The sequence below is a fragment of the Alexandromys fortis genome, unplaced genomic scaffold, assembly GCF_014885135.2.
Source record: "Alexandromys fortis isolate MF-2015 unplaced genomic scaffold, M_Fortis_MF-2015_v1.1 scaffold_37, whole genome shotgun sequence".
In the NCBI taxonomy this organism is placed as follows: domain Eukaryota; kingdom Metazoa; phylum Chordata; class Mammalia; order Rodentia; family Cricetidae; genus Alexandromys; species Alexandromys fortis.
Window position 1 is genome coordinate 7114627 of NW_026067914.1, and position 13370 is coordinate 7127996.

Below are 13370 nucleotides of genomic sequence, written 5' to 3' on the forward strand. Positions count from 1 at the left end.
GACTAGAAAACACACCTGGCACATATTTAGCAATCACTCAATAAAAAAGTTACTGTCACTATTAGCAATAAATATTTGTTTCTTAAATCTTCCCCCCCCTTTACTTTTTCCTTTCTTCTTTTTTCTTTTTTTTTCTTACTTCTTCTTTTCTCCTCTTACCGAGGTGATTTTGAAATGTGCAACAAAAAAAAAAAAAAATCAGTGGAGAAATAACAGAAACAACACAGGAGAGAAAAAAAAGCCGCAAAATTGATATGACGTTTGAATTGGAAGATAATGTATTGGCGTTTGAATAGGCAGAACCAGAACCTAAGAGATGCGGTTGTTTGGGTGTGGGCAACCAAGAGTTGAAAAGGCATGTAGGTTAGACCACATTTTTTTCATTGGAGGAGTCCTGAAGTTTGGGCCACACCTCAAGGTGAAGGTGATTAGGTATTACATTTAAAAAAAATGTGGCCAGGTGGTGGTGGTGTTCCCCTTTAATCCCAGCACTTGGCAGGCAGAGGCAAGAGAAACCATGGTTTTTTTTTTTTCATCCTTGAATTCCCCAAGAATGCCCCCTTTATTGTGTTGAGGGGCAGATTATATAGAGATAGCCATGCCCCAGCCAAACCCACCAGAAACCACTCTCCTGCCTTCAGGAACTCCTGAAGGTCTCGTGCTCAGAGCAACTGTAGGCACTCAGATCAGGGGATTACAAGAAATTCAGGATCTGGGGTCTCACTGCTCCAAACAATCTTTCCTTTGTTAAAAAGATGTTTCCTCAAGTCCAGAGAAAAACTAGCTAGACATGAGCAACTCAATGAACTCCAGAGTCGCAATATATAATCTAAATCAACCTGGATTCAGAAACAAACACTTATTTTTGAGTTTAATTTATTCAGCTACTTAACTTTATTTTGCTACTCTACTTTTTTCCTTAGAATTATGACACTTTTGTACAATTTTCCCCCACTTCCTAGACACAGTAAGCTATGGAATGAAGTATAAACTCAATTAAGTAGATAGGAATTCATCTTGTTGCCTTCTTACCACAGAAAGGCATAGCTAAGACTCTGTCCTAATAATCGAATAGCAAGTCAGCAACACTGCTGTGCCAGACTCTTGTTGGCTTTATTTAAATGGATCTTGCCCCTAGCCTTGAACTTGTAAGACCGATAGCACTGAAGACGGGTTACAATGAGAGGAGTAGCAGTGTCCTCAGTATTGTTGGAAAACAGTTGTGACCGATTAATAAAACTGTGGGCATTACCAATCCATTTATTGCCCTTGACTTCAGGACAGCTCCAGAAACCTTAGAACCCCATTTGAACTCAATCTAGTTTCTGGGAAGGTGACACATTACTAAAGCAATCACACATTCACTCATTAAATCTGCTGCAGGGTAGAAACCATGTTTTGAAAAACAAAAAAGAAGCAAACAACAAAAACGAACAGCAAAAAATTGTGATTTTTTTTTAGGTGCTGCACTCCTTTACTGTGTGTGTATGTGCACTCGCTTGTGGAGGCCGGAGGTTGACCTCAGGTGTTCTCTACAGCTTCACAAGCTTCCAGACTCTGCCTGTCTCAGCTCCCCATCTGGTATTACACAGATGCATTGCTGTGCGTGTTTGAAGTTTGAGCCTCATGCTAGCACCCAAAGCAGTTTACTCAATGAGCCATCCATTCCGACCTCACATTGTTTCTGGGACGAGGTTTCTTACCGGGACCTAGGGGCTCGCCTAGACTCACGGCAAGAAAGCCTCCAGGATTCTGTCTCTGCTGTCCCAGAGCCAGTTTCTAAGTTGTCTTCAAGTTCTCTGCCCGCTGGTCACCTCCCCAGCGAGGCTTCCCATTTTACATTTTAAAACGGACACAAGGAGAGGAGCCACTTAGCTGAGCCGGCACAGCCTGTACACAGCTTTGTACCTTTCAGATTTAACCTATTGAGTTAGACAATCAGTTAATTTACAAAGAAGCATTTAAAGTCATCTGGCAAAGATTTAGCAGAGTTGAAGGAACAAAAGGATGATGATGTGAACGGGAGAAACTGGCCGAGGACAAACTGTTTCTGCAGGAAAAAGAGAAGGTAGCTTGGGGCTGTGGGTGGGAGGGACCTACTGGGACTTACTGTCCTTTTAGGAGCTGAAACAATGTATTTATGGAGAGGAAGAATTTGTCTAATAAACCTCACTTACTCACTGCCAGTGGTTATTGTTTATTTTAAATAACACTGGGCGGCTCTACGATCCGGTTTCTGGGTAATGTTTTCTCACAAGTTCCACCCTTCTGCTCCTCCAAAGCCCTCTCGGCTTTGGCAGCTTTCCTTTTCACTTGATTTGCACAAACTGCCAAGCACGCCAAGAAGATTTAACCTAGTAATTACATCGAAAGAGATTTAGGACTACAAAGACGTGGCATGAAACTCAAGAGGTTTAGTGTCGCCATAAAAGGATCCTAACTGTACAGTGCTTCCTGCGCCCTGGCTACTTTACAGCCCCAGCTGGACGCAGGAAATAAAGTTTTACAAACACAACTCGTTGATTTGTTTAACCTCTCTACAATGGAACACAGTACATGAACACTTTTAGACGCCTGAGTGTAGATGGCTTCCTTTCAGCCAAGGAGTCCCACAGGCAGCGAGCCAAGTCCTTTTTAATACGTCGTGGGGACCCGGGCCACTTGGGCTTAGGAGCTGCCTCCGAGGACTGATAGGGATGCTACGGGCTCGGCGGGGTCGGCCCTCCAGTGGCTTCTGGTTCGGGATCCAGGAGAGGCCTGGCTGGTCGCTGGCAACAGGTCGGACCGTGAAGGAAAAGGGAGAGGAAGATGACTGCGGAGTCCGACACCGCTCCGGACCTCCAGTCCCTGACCCGAGTGACACCAGGACGGCAGGAAGCCCCGCAGTCCGCCGGGGTAGGAGGCGGCCAGCCACGCCCCTCGCTCGCTCCGCTTCCGGCACCCCGGCCCGCCCCGCGGCGGCGCTGCCACATCCTCCGGTGACGTCAGCGCGCGCCGCCATATTGGGAAGCGCCGCCACCGCCGCCGCTGCCGCCGCCTCCGCTCGGGATCCTCCTGGGCTGTGTGGGGCCACGACCGCGGGCGGAAGGCAGCCTTGTGTACCCCGCCGACTCCCGGCCCGCCGGCTTCGCCCAGCCCCGGCTCCTCATGACCGCCTTCGGCCCCGCAGCCCACGGACATCGCCCCAGCGCCGAGGATTAACACGGAAGCACCTGGGGCCGGGGCGGTGAGGGAGAGCCGGCCGGTCCCGCGTCCCTGTCGGTCCGGCGCGGCGCTTCGGCCGGAGCCATGACCTCGCTGACCCAGCGGAGCTCGGGTCTGGTGCAGCGGCGCACCGAGGCCTCCCGGAACGCTGCCGACAAGGAGCGGGCGGCGGGAGGCGGCGGCGGCAGCGGCGAGGACGAGGCGCAGAGCCGCCGCGACGAGCAGGACGACGACGACAAGGGCGACTCCAAGGAAACGCGGCTGACCCTGATGGAGGAGGTGCTCCTGCTGGGCCTCAAGGACCGAGAGGTGCGGGCGGACGGGCGAGCCGGGCGGGGTGGCGGCGGGGGCGCGGGCTCCAGGTGGGCCCCGGTGGGCGCCGGCCGAGGCCGCACCTGCCCCTGGCTCGGGAACCCAGTGGCCCGGAGCGCCCAACTTGTCCCGAGGAGTGTGGGGGTCAGCCCTGTCCGGCGGGGCCCTGTGCGTTCCGGATCCTCCCGGTACCGACCCCGGTGCTTGGATCTCCTCTTCTTGCGTTCACAAGCACTCTTCCTTTTGAAATCCTGGCCGTCTTTGCCTTGCTTTCTTTCGCAAACGATTGCAGTTCCGACCTGAGACAGCTCGGTACACCCAAAGTCTCGGAGCCCCCCCCCCCCCCCCCCCCCCCCCCCCCCCCCCCCCCCCCCCCCCCCCCCCCCCCCCAGCTCCCAACTATTGAGTCTGGCTGTTGGAGCTACTTGCTGCCGGTCTCTTTTTATGTGAAACTTCAGTTACTCTGTGCTGTTGAGAATTAGCAAAGTTATTTTACTGGGTCTTGTTTAAAAAGTCAATGAAAATTGCTTTAAAACCTAGGAAGTAACTTTTTGGGTGAAATTGGTGTGAGAGAGAGATGAGTTAGGATTGCGGTTCGTTTATCCGTTGTCGCCCTTGGTTTTGCCATTTTAAGGGAGGGCTTTGTCGTGAAGTGCTGGGAATACCGGGTTTGTGATTTGATGAAAGGCCGCAAAGATTTAGATAGGCTTAAGTTGTATTCTGACTTTTGGAAGGGTCGTTCGCGCTCCCCCCCCCCCCCCCCCAACCCAGAAGTTTTACAGAGAAGTTGAAAACATGCTAGTGACCGTCTCTTTCCAACATCTGGACTCTGTAGTTAACGTTTCACCTTATTACATACCCATGCATTAAAGGAAGCGGTTATTTTTAAAGACAGACTTGCAGGTTTGGATATTTCATAAATCATGTATGATGAGGTGGCCCGGAAGCTTGTTTCGTTTCAGTGTGGAAACTCTAGACAAACATTTTGCGAGTCAGACAGAAAGGTGTAAGTTTTCAGAATTCAGAAAGGAGAGCAGAAAAACTCCAGTTCATACCTATAAAAAAAAAGTTTTCTAGTTCCCCAAACTTATCAGCGGTAGAAAGATGAGTTTTTTTTTTTTTCCCCTCATGGACTGTTTGTGTTCCCCGGATATTATACTGTCCAGGGAAGTGAGTCTTGGTGGAAATGGTCACGTGCCTCACTAGTAGTCATCTTGAAGACAATTGATGGCACTTGAAGACACTCAACTGTAAAGGGGCACACTACCTGTGTAATTACAGTTACTGTGAGGAAAGCAGGTGGCCTGTGTTTTCTTTTTGTTCTGCGATTTAAAAGCTAGATGCTAGTGCGGTAGTAACGCGATTTTAGAGGTGTTCATTTAGAAAATATTAAGATTGAGAAAGTTGGCTTCTCAGTACTGCACGTTGTTCTTTACTCCCCTTCCTCCTCTGGAACAAAACAGATTATGAGACATTTTTAGAAAATATAAGAAAAGCAAAAAAAAAAAAAGACTGTATTTCAGGGTTAGCATTTTGATTCCATATGGATCGAACTCCGTAAAGCTAAAACTTAACAAAACCTCCTTTTCGGTGTTGTCACACTGAGCCATAATGGCGAGAAAGCACCTTTTATTTTAGAGGCATTACTCTGAATGTTTAAGCTAAAGCTGTCAACACTTTTCTGTGATTGGTTCCCATGAAGATAATTGGAAGAATTTGTTGAAATTTAATGATATTGCAACATATACATAGTTTGGTTATTTTTTTTTTGGAAGTTCTTTGATGCCAGGTAGTTGAAACCATCTGTTGTGATTATTTTGCATAAATAGTCTACTTCATAAGTCATGACCAAGATTCAGCCAGACTCTTAGCTAATCTTCAGCTTTTTTTTTTTTTTTTTTGGTGACAGGGTTTCTCTGTGTTTTGGAGCCTGTCCTTGAACTAGCTCTTGTAGACCAGGCTGACCTCAAACTCAGAGATCCGTGTGCTTCTTCTGCCTTCATGTGCTGGGATTAAAGATGGCACCACTACTGCCTGACTCTTTTTGCTTGTTTAAAAAAATATAGGCAAGTCCAAGAAGTGATAGTGTGCAGGAGGCTAGGATTTTGCATTGTCTTCTTGGTTTTAGAGATTTTCTTGTATATATTTCTTCTTCTCATTGAATGTATACATACCAGTGACCAGAACTATAAACTATTCTTTTGGGGAGGTTCTCCCTTGCCCTTTTTGTTTTTAAAAGACAAAGGTCTTGGTGTGTAGTGTAGGTTGACTTCCAACTCCTGGTTTCCTGCCTGTTTCTCTAGTGCTAGAGTCATAAGCATACTTTATATTCCTTTTCAAGGACCAGGAGTTTTCTTACCTTGTCCCTAGGCACTTAAGCCTGTATTAGATTTCAGTTTGTTAAATTTGTTATTTACTAAAGTTTTAGGGGCTGGGAATATGACTTAGAAGGTAGAGTGCATTGCATGAAGTTCTGAATTTGATTCCCAACTCTGCACAAACGGCTCGGTGGTTTATGCCTATAATCCCAGCAAGAATATCAGAAGTTCGGGGACATCTTCACCTACATAGTAAGTTGGAGTGTAGTAAGAGGATGGGCTACACAAAACAGAAGGACCTCCTACATCATTGGAGGTCAGTCTGAGCTATATGAGAACCAGTTGGCTTTAGACTGCTTAAACAGAACTTGTTTAAAGACCTTATTAGGTCTTAAACTCAGGACAAATGGCTAACTGGGGTACCTATCAAAGCGGGTTTTGGCTGCCTGACTCTGTCAACATCACCAGTAACTGCCTGTTACAGAGTCCTAACTCCTCAGCACTTCCTGCCCAATCCCCAACCCTCAACTTTCCAGCCCCTGAGCTTCATGTACCAGCTGCTCTTTCTATATAACCCAGCCATTTGTGCTATTTGGTCTCTTGGCTGCTTGCTCCTGGGTCACTTCTAGCCTTTTGACTTCTGGTTCCTCTCCCAGGGGATCTCCTCACTCCTCTCACATGGCCAGATTCAGTCTGGACCCTTCCACATGCCCCTGCCTGTTTTTTATCTACAATAAACCTTTCCTTAACCTATACCTAGCAACAGCATTCAGTCCGGACAATTGATTTTTTTTTTTTTAATTCAAGTTGGCATTTCAGTTTTTTCTTTCCTTGAAACACCTGTACCTGGGACTCTTTAAGGGGTTCTGGCACTACGTCTGGGTGAAGTATAAGGTATTTAGAAGCCATTCACTACTAGAGTGTCAGATAGGTTCACCCATGAGGTCAAATTAAGTAATTAGCAGGATTTCTTTGAATGGTGTGGGGCAGAACAAGTGGTAGGTATTTCTCTCTCCGTTATTTATTTGTGCTTTTTCCATAAATGCATCTACTAGAGTAATTTCAGCATACTTCAATAAGAATTACCTTAAATAACCAAAATTATAATTTTTCTTTTGTTTTAGAAGATTAAATTCAAGGGCATCACACATACTGTACCACCACTAACTTTTGAGTTACTTTATTGTGACAGATCTAAATACTTGAGATTGGATTTGATCATTTCCTTAGCTATTTAAAGATTTACTTATTTTTCTTTTATGTGTATGACTGAGTGTTTTGCCCACGCTTGTATGTATGCACATTTAGAGTGTGTTCTTGATGCCTGAAGAGTCCAGAAGAGGGCATCAGATCCCCTAGTTACAGATGATTGTAGGCTGCTTTGTGGGTCCTTAAAATTGAACCTGGGTCTTCTGGAAGAGTGGCCATCAGTGCTCTTAACTACTGAGCTATCTCTCCAGCCCAAATTTGACTATTTAAAATGTCCAGTTTAATCTGGTAAGATAGCGGGGTTGGTAAAGTGCTCTCCACAAAATATAAGGTTCTGAGTTTACTCCCCAGCACCCAAGTAAAAAGCTGGGAGTGGTGTTGCAAGGTAAGGCAGAGACAGTGGCTCATTGCAGCCCCTGAACCAGCCATCCTCCAAGCTCCAGACCAGGGTGAGACACTGTCTGAGAAAACAAGGTGGTTGGCATCTGATGGTAACACTGAAGTGACCTCTGGCCTCTACATGATCATCATGCACACATACCTGCACATACAGTAAAAGAAGAAAAAGGTATGCCTGTTGAGTATAAGTGAGGCTTTGTAGTCTTCCTTTGCTTTACATACTTGTAAAGCTTCACAATTTTCATAAAAAGTGGGAAAATGTACAACAGCTAGTTCCAGGACAGGCTCCAAAGCCTCAGAGAAACCCTGTCTCAAAAAAAAAAAAAAAAGTGGGAAAATGGTCACTTCAAATGCTTTAGATTGTGCTTTTGTGACTCTTAGTGTTTACTAGAGTAAACTTTTACACTTTTGTTTTGTCTTGCTGGGGGAGGGGTGGGATTCTCCATTGTGTTTAGCCCCAGAGTTGCTGCTCCTTCTTTCCTTTCTTCCTTCCTGTTCCTCCCCTCCTATCTCCTCTCATCCTCTCCCCTCCCCTCCCTTCCTTTCATTTTGAGACAGGGTCTCTCTACTTAGTCCTGGCTATCCTGGAACTCTTGTAGATCATCAGTCTGGCCTTGAACTCACAGAGATCTTCAGCTTCTGCCTCCTGAGTACTGGGAATAAATAAATTTGTGTGCCACCACATCCTGCAAGGATTGCTTCTTTTTGTTTTCTTGAACCCTCTCTGGATCCTCCTGCCTCTGCCTCTCAAATGTTAGGGTTATTGACAGCTTTAGGAGAGCTTCTTATTGAAGTGTCTTCTGTTCTTTTGCGCTGTAGCTAGACTTGTCCAGGCAGTGGTTCTCCCCAGAGACTTTGAAGGACAAAGTAGTAGCCTAGGGGAGGGGGTGGTATTCTGTAGACCCTTTCAGAACAGTATTCTTGTGTGTATCGTGTTCTCAAACACGGTTCTTTGAGTTTTCTTCCTGATCTGCTGGTGTTGTCTTTTTCTAGTGTCATTTTTTATTTTTGTTTTTTAGTCACCTGATTTTCTAAGTTTTAATAGCCTTTAGTAACATCCCCTTTAAAGACAGCATGTCTAATGCTTAGAAGAACTCTACTGCAGTAACTCTTGAAATAAGTAGTGATTAGCTGTATTTGGAGAAAAGATGGTAATTGGCAGGCCTCAAATTTATTGTATAGCCTGGGCAGTTCTTGAATCTGAGGACTGTTCTTGAATTTGTGATCCGCCCCCTCCCTACCTTCCTAGTATTGCGATGACAAGGTGTGCTGCCAGGCTTAGCTTGAAAGTTTATAAGATGGAACTGACTTTGTGTGGTTTTCACAGTGTCCAAAGATGAGTTCTTTTTGAAATGAATCTTTGGGATACAGTACTCACTTAGCAAGATCTGTAACTGTTTTGTAAAAATAAAAATTACCTCTATATATACAATTAATGTATAACAGCTCTACTCTCAAATCTATAAGCCAGATAGTTATTCATCATGTTTTCAGAACTCCAAGATGTGATAAAAGTTGGTAGTAATTAAAAAGCTAGTAAAATAATTTTGAATTTTATGATTTCTTTTTTTCTCTTCTCTCTCCCCCACTTCTTCTCCCCTTCTTCCAAGGCAAGTGGATCTCCCACCTCCTCTCCAGTGCTCGCTCCCTTCCCTCCCTCCCTTTTGGTCTTTTGAGACAGGGTTTCTCTGTATCTCTGGCTGTCCTGGAACTCATTCTGTAAATCAGGCTGGCATCGAACTCGCAGAGATCTGCCTGCCTCTGCCTTCCTGAGTGCTAGTATTAAAGGTGTATGTCACCACTGCCTGGCTATGATTCCTTTTCTAATACTAATTATATTCCTTTGATATTTTTGAAGGGTTTGCATTTTCATCTCTTTAAGTCAAGTATGAAGTTTATAGCCTATATGAAAAATAAGCTGGAAAGAGTGCAGCCTGTTAGCACACTGTGCTGTTGCAGGGTAACCTTGTATATACACTACAGTATTATAATGTAGCGTGCTCTAACACACACAGACTTAAAGAAAACAGGATATTTCTCTTCTTTCATAAGCTGCAGAGTTGCAGTACAGCTAATGGGGCCTGGGAGATGGCTCAGGGTAAAGTGCTGGCAGTGCCAGCGGAGGATCTCAGTTTGGATAGCCCCAGCATGCGCTCATAGAGCCTGGGTCTGGGCAAGGCCCTCCTGTAATTCTAGTGCTCCTGAATCAAGATGGGTGCTAGAGACAGGAGTATCCCTGGAAGCTTACAGGCTAAGTAGCCTGGTGTGTTCAGCAATGAACAACAAAAACCTTGTCTCAAGAAAGGTGGGAAGGGGTCCAGTGAAGATGGATCAGTTGATAAAGGCCTTTGCCACCAAGCCTGAGTTTGACCAAATGATAGAACAGAACTAACTCCACCAAGTTGTGCTCTGACCTACAATAAAGTGGTGTGTGTTAATGTGTGTCTCCTGAAAATAATAAATAAATGTGATGAGATCTGAGTGATAGACAGCAAGGACTGACATTTGAGTTGGTCCTGGAACTACACAGACGGTGGACAGTCACATTCACATGTGTATGCATACATGAGGTAGGGGTAGAAAACAGTACAGTGACACTGTCTTTCCTCTTCCTATTTTGATGGTGCTGGGGATTTAACCCAGGGCCTTGCACCTGCCAAGCAAGTTATTCATCCCTAAAGTTAATTTATTTTTAAACTTAAGTTATATTTGGTTTACTTGGTTTATTAGAGAAAGTGTTTAGTTGGCATCAACAGATGTAGTTTAGAAATTTTGTTTGTACAGTTGACATATCTCACCTTGACCTATACCCGTGACTCAGTAAATATTCTAAGTAAATCATACACTTAACGCAAAATTATTCCCAAGAGAATGAATACTGATCTTGGAGGTGGTGCTGGAAAAACTTCATGTTTAAAGCTTAGCCATCCAGCATGTAAATTTAGTTTGGTTCATGAGGGAAGAGATAGTGGGGATGATGGAAACTGGCCAGGGTACAGTAAAATAAGTCTTATGCGAGTTTGCACTTAAGTAGTCACTTGAGAAACTTTTTTTGTTTTGCTTTGCCTTTTTTTTTTTTTTTTTTGGTGTATGTGGTAAGATTGGTTCCCAGAGCCTTGGCATCCTACCTAAATCATCTGAGTGAGCTATATCCCTAGTCCTAGAAAGGGGCAGTGGGGACATGTCTGACCACTTAGGAGGCTGATGCAGGGGGGGGGGGACACGGGGGCGGGGCGGGGGCTACTGATTTCACCAGTTAGAGGCTAGTCTGTGCAACACAGTGAGCTTCTTTCTTAAAGAACAACAAACTTTATTGAGAGGAATTTTATTTATAACAGAATTTGGCTGAGATTAGTAGATTGAGGAACACTTCAGCATATACACTATAGAAAATTATGAGTTAAAATTTTAAGGAAAAAAGTTATTTTAGGTGACCATGTGAAGAGAACATGTAACTGTCCACCCTTGGCTTTTTGAGAAAGACTAGAGATTGAAGGGCTTACATGTTGGCTGCTGGTGGTTTACGTAGGGCCTTGTGCCTGCTATATATATTCTTAAGGGTTTTACCTTCAAGTGACAGCCCTTACCCTAAATCCATTTTCTTTTTCATTTAAAGGTTTTTGTGTAAGTGTTTTGCTTCCGTGTGTGTAAGTGCAGCGTGTGCATGCCTGGTGCCCTAGGAGATCAGAAGAGGGCATCAGATCCTCTGGAATTAGAGTTTTGTGCATAGTTATGAAACAGCATGTGGGTCCTAAGAACTGAACCTGGGTATTCAGCAAAAACAGGTGTCCTTAACTGCTGAGACCTTCCCAAACCTCTATTCTAGTTTCTTAAATTCAATGTTAAATAGTTTTATACTGTAAAAAAAAGAAAATCCTGCCAGGCAGAGGCAGGCGGATCTCTGTGAATTCTAGGTCAGACTGGTCTACAGAGTGAGTTACAAGACAACCAGGGCTGTTACACAGAGAAACCCTGTCCGGAAAAACAAAACAACAAGAAATTACATTAATTAGTTTGATCATTGAATAGAGTTTGCCAGTTTTTGAGATTAAAACAGGTTTAACTGGTATTTGTATTCCCAGTTAATGCAAATGTATGTGTCAGTTCTTTGCTAGGTGCTGATATTTCAAAGATTTTTATTTTAGACTTTTAATTGACATATAGTCTACATAGGAGACAAGATCTCCAGACAATTTCATTGTGATTGGATGCTGACTTTAGAGGAAATAGAGGGTGTAGACTAGGACTCAGGAGGAAGCCTCAGATCAGGAGCCACAAGACTGCTATCCTAGTTATATTCCTGTTGCTGTGATAAACACCGTCACCAAAGGAAACTTGGAGAGGAAAGGGTTTATTTCAATTTACAGTTGTCACTAAGGGAGGGCAGGACAGAAATGTAGGCAGGAACTTTGAGTCAGGGATTGAAGCAGAGCATCTGGGATGCTGGCTTGTTCTTCCTGGCTTGCTGTTTGCTTTCTTACACACCCCAAGACCACCTGCCCAGGGATGGGATGGTACCACCCACAGTGGGCTGGATCTTTCCACATCGATCATCAAATAAAAAAAATTACCTTACAGGCTTGCTTATAGGCTGGTCTTATGGGGGGGGCCTTTTCTCAATTTAGGCACTCTTTTCTGGAGACTCTAGTTTGTGTCAAGTTAGCAAAAAAACTATCCATGGTTTTTCACTTACAGCCTTGCCTTTCTTGACTTCCAGTTGGAAGACCTAAGCTAAATGTTTTGAATTCTTAAGCCTCTTTGTTTGCGGGGCAAAACAGACCTCTGTTTGTGGTCTGTCCCGTAACTTGTTAATAGGACTCAAGGGCTGCTATATTACTTAGACTAAAAATACTGTTGATTCCTTCTCTTCTTCCCTTTTTACCCTTCCAGTGCTGGGGATCAGACTCTGACCCTGAGCATGCTAGGGAAGTGCTCTATTACTGAGCCCAGCTTCCATTCTTGTCGTTATTTCCTGACCATCTTGGACTTGATAAGTAACTGAATGAGTCAGATATTCACTATATTATCTACCTTTTCATTGCAGCTCCTAATTATGGATGAGTGTGCGTATGTAAAGTATTCCCCCTTTCTGTAATCTCAGACCATCTGCGTGGGAAATCTGGGAACCTGAAGTATTTTTGGTTTCTTTTCCCTAGATGTAAGCCCAGTCTGTGTTTGTTTTCATTATTTCTCTTTTCCAGAATACTGTTCATTCTTCCTGAGTTATCAGGAGCTCCTGAACTTCCAGAGTCAGTGACTTTTGTGACAGCTGTGTTGTACTAAGTGCCAGGTGGAGTTGGCATGCAGTGAGTCTTGTTTCCTGTCCTTCTGGTTCCAGAGGAAAGCTTGAGAGATGTCTGGCCTCTCTGCCCTTGTTGGAATCAGCTCCTCCCACATTTGATTTTCTCATTTCTTCTTTGGTGCTCTGTTTTTTTAGGGGAAGAAAATAATCCTTACTATCTTGAAAGCCAGAATCTTCACAGACGGTGATTAGGTCAGGATTCTACAACCTTTAAAAGTTATTTAAGAAAATTAACACCTATATTTATTTGTGTGGGTGTGCAGCACATGGGCTACTGTGTGGAGGCCAGAGGACAGCTTGTGGGAATTGGTTCTCTTCTTCCATTGTGCGAATTCTGGGGATCAAACTTAGGATACCAGGTCTTGGGTTGCAAGCGCTTTTACCCACTGTTTTTGAGACAGGGTCTCAGGTAGCCCAGGCTGGGCTTCAACTCTGTGTAGCTTAGGAGGTCCTTGAACTGCTTGAACTAGTGATTCTTCTGCCTCTGCTTTTGGAATATTGAGATTGCAGGCATTGTCTTATGCAGGCACTTCACTTGGTTTATGCCATGCTGGGGATAGGCAAATCTCCCAATTGAGCTAAATCCCTGACTCTGGTTCACAGTCCTTTCAAGATTTTATATATAT

General features: G+C 44.4%; 1 protein-coding gene across 1 annotated transcript in view; it reads left to right on the forward strand.

Annotated features, from left to right (window-relative positions):
* The first annotated feature begins 3016 nt into the window (after positions 1–3016).
* Golph3 (golgi phosphoprotein 3) overlaps positions 3017–13370 on the forward strand; it is a 27577-nt gene continuing 17223 nt past the window's right edge. The window contains exon 1 of the mRNA XM_050139081.1: positions 3017–3513. Within this exon, the coding sequence (XP_049995038.1) occupies positions 3289–3513 (225 nt within the window). The 5' untranslated portion in view covers positions 3017–3288. The remainder of the gene's footprint in view (positions 3514–13370) is intronic.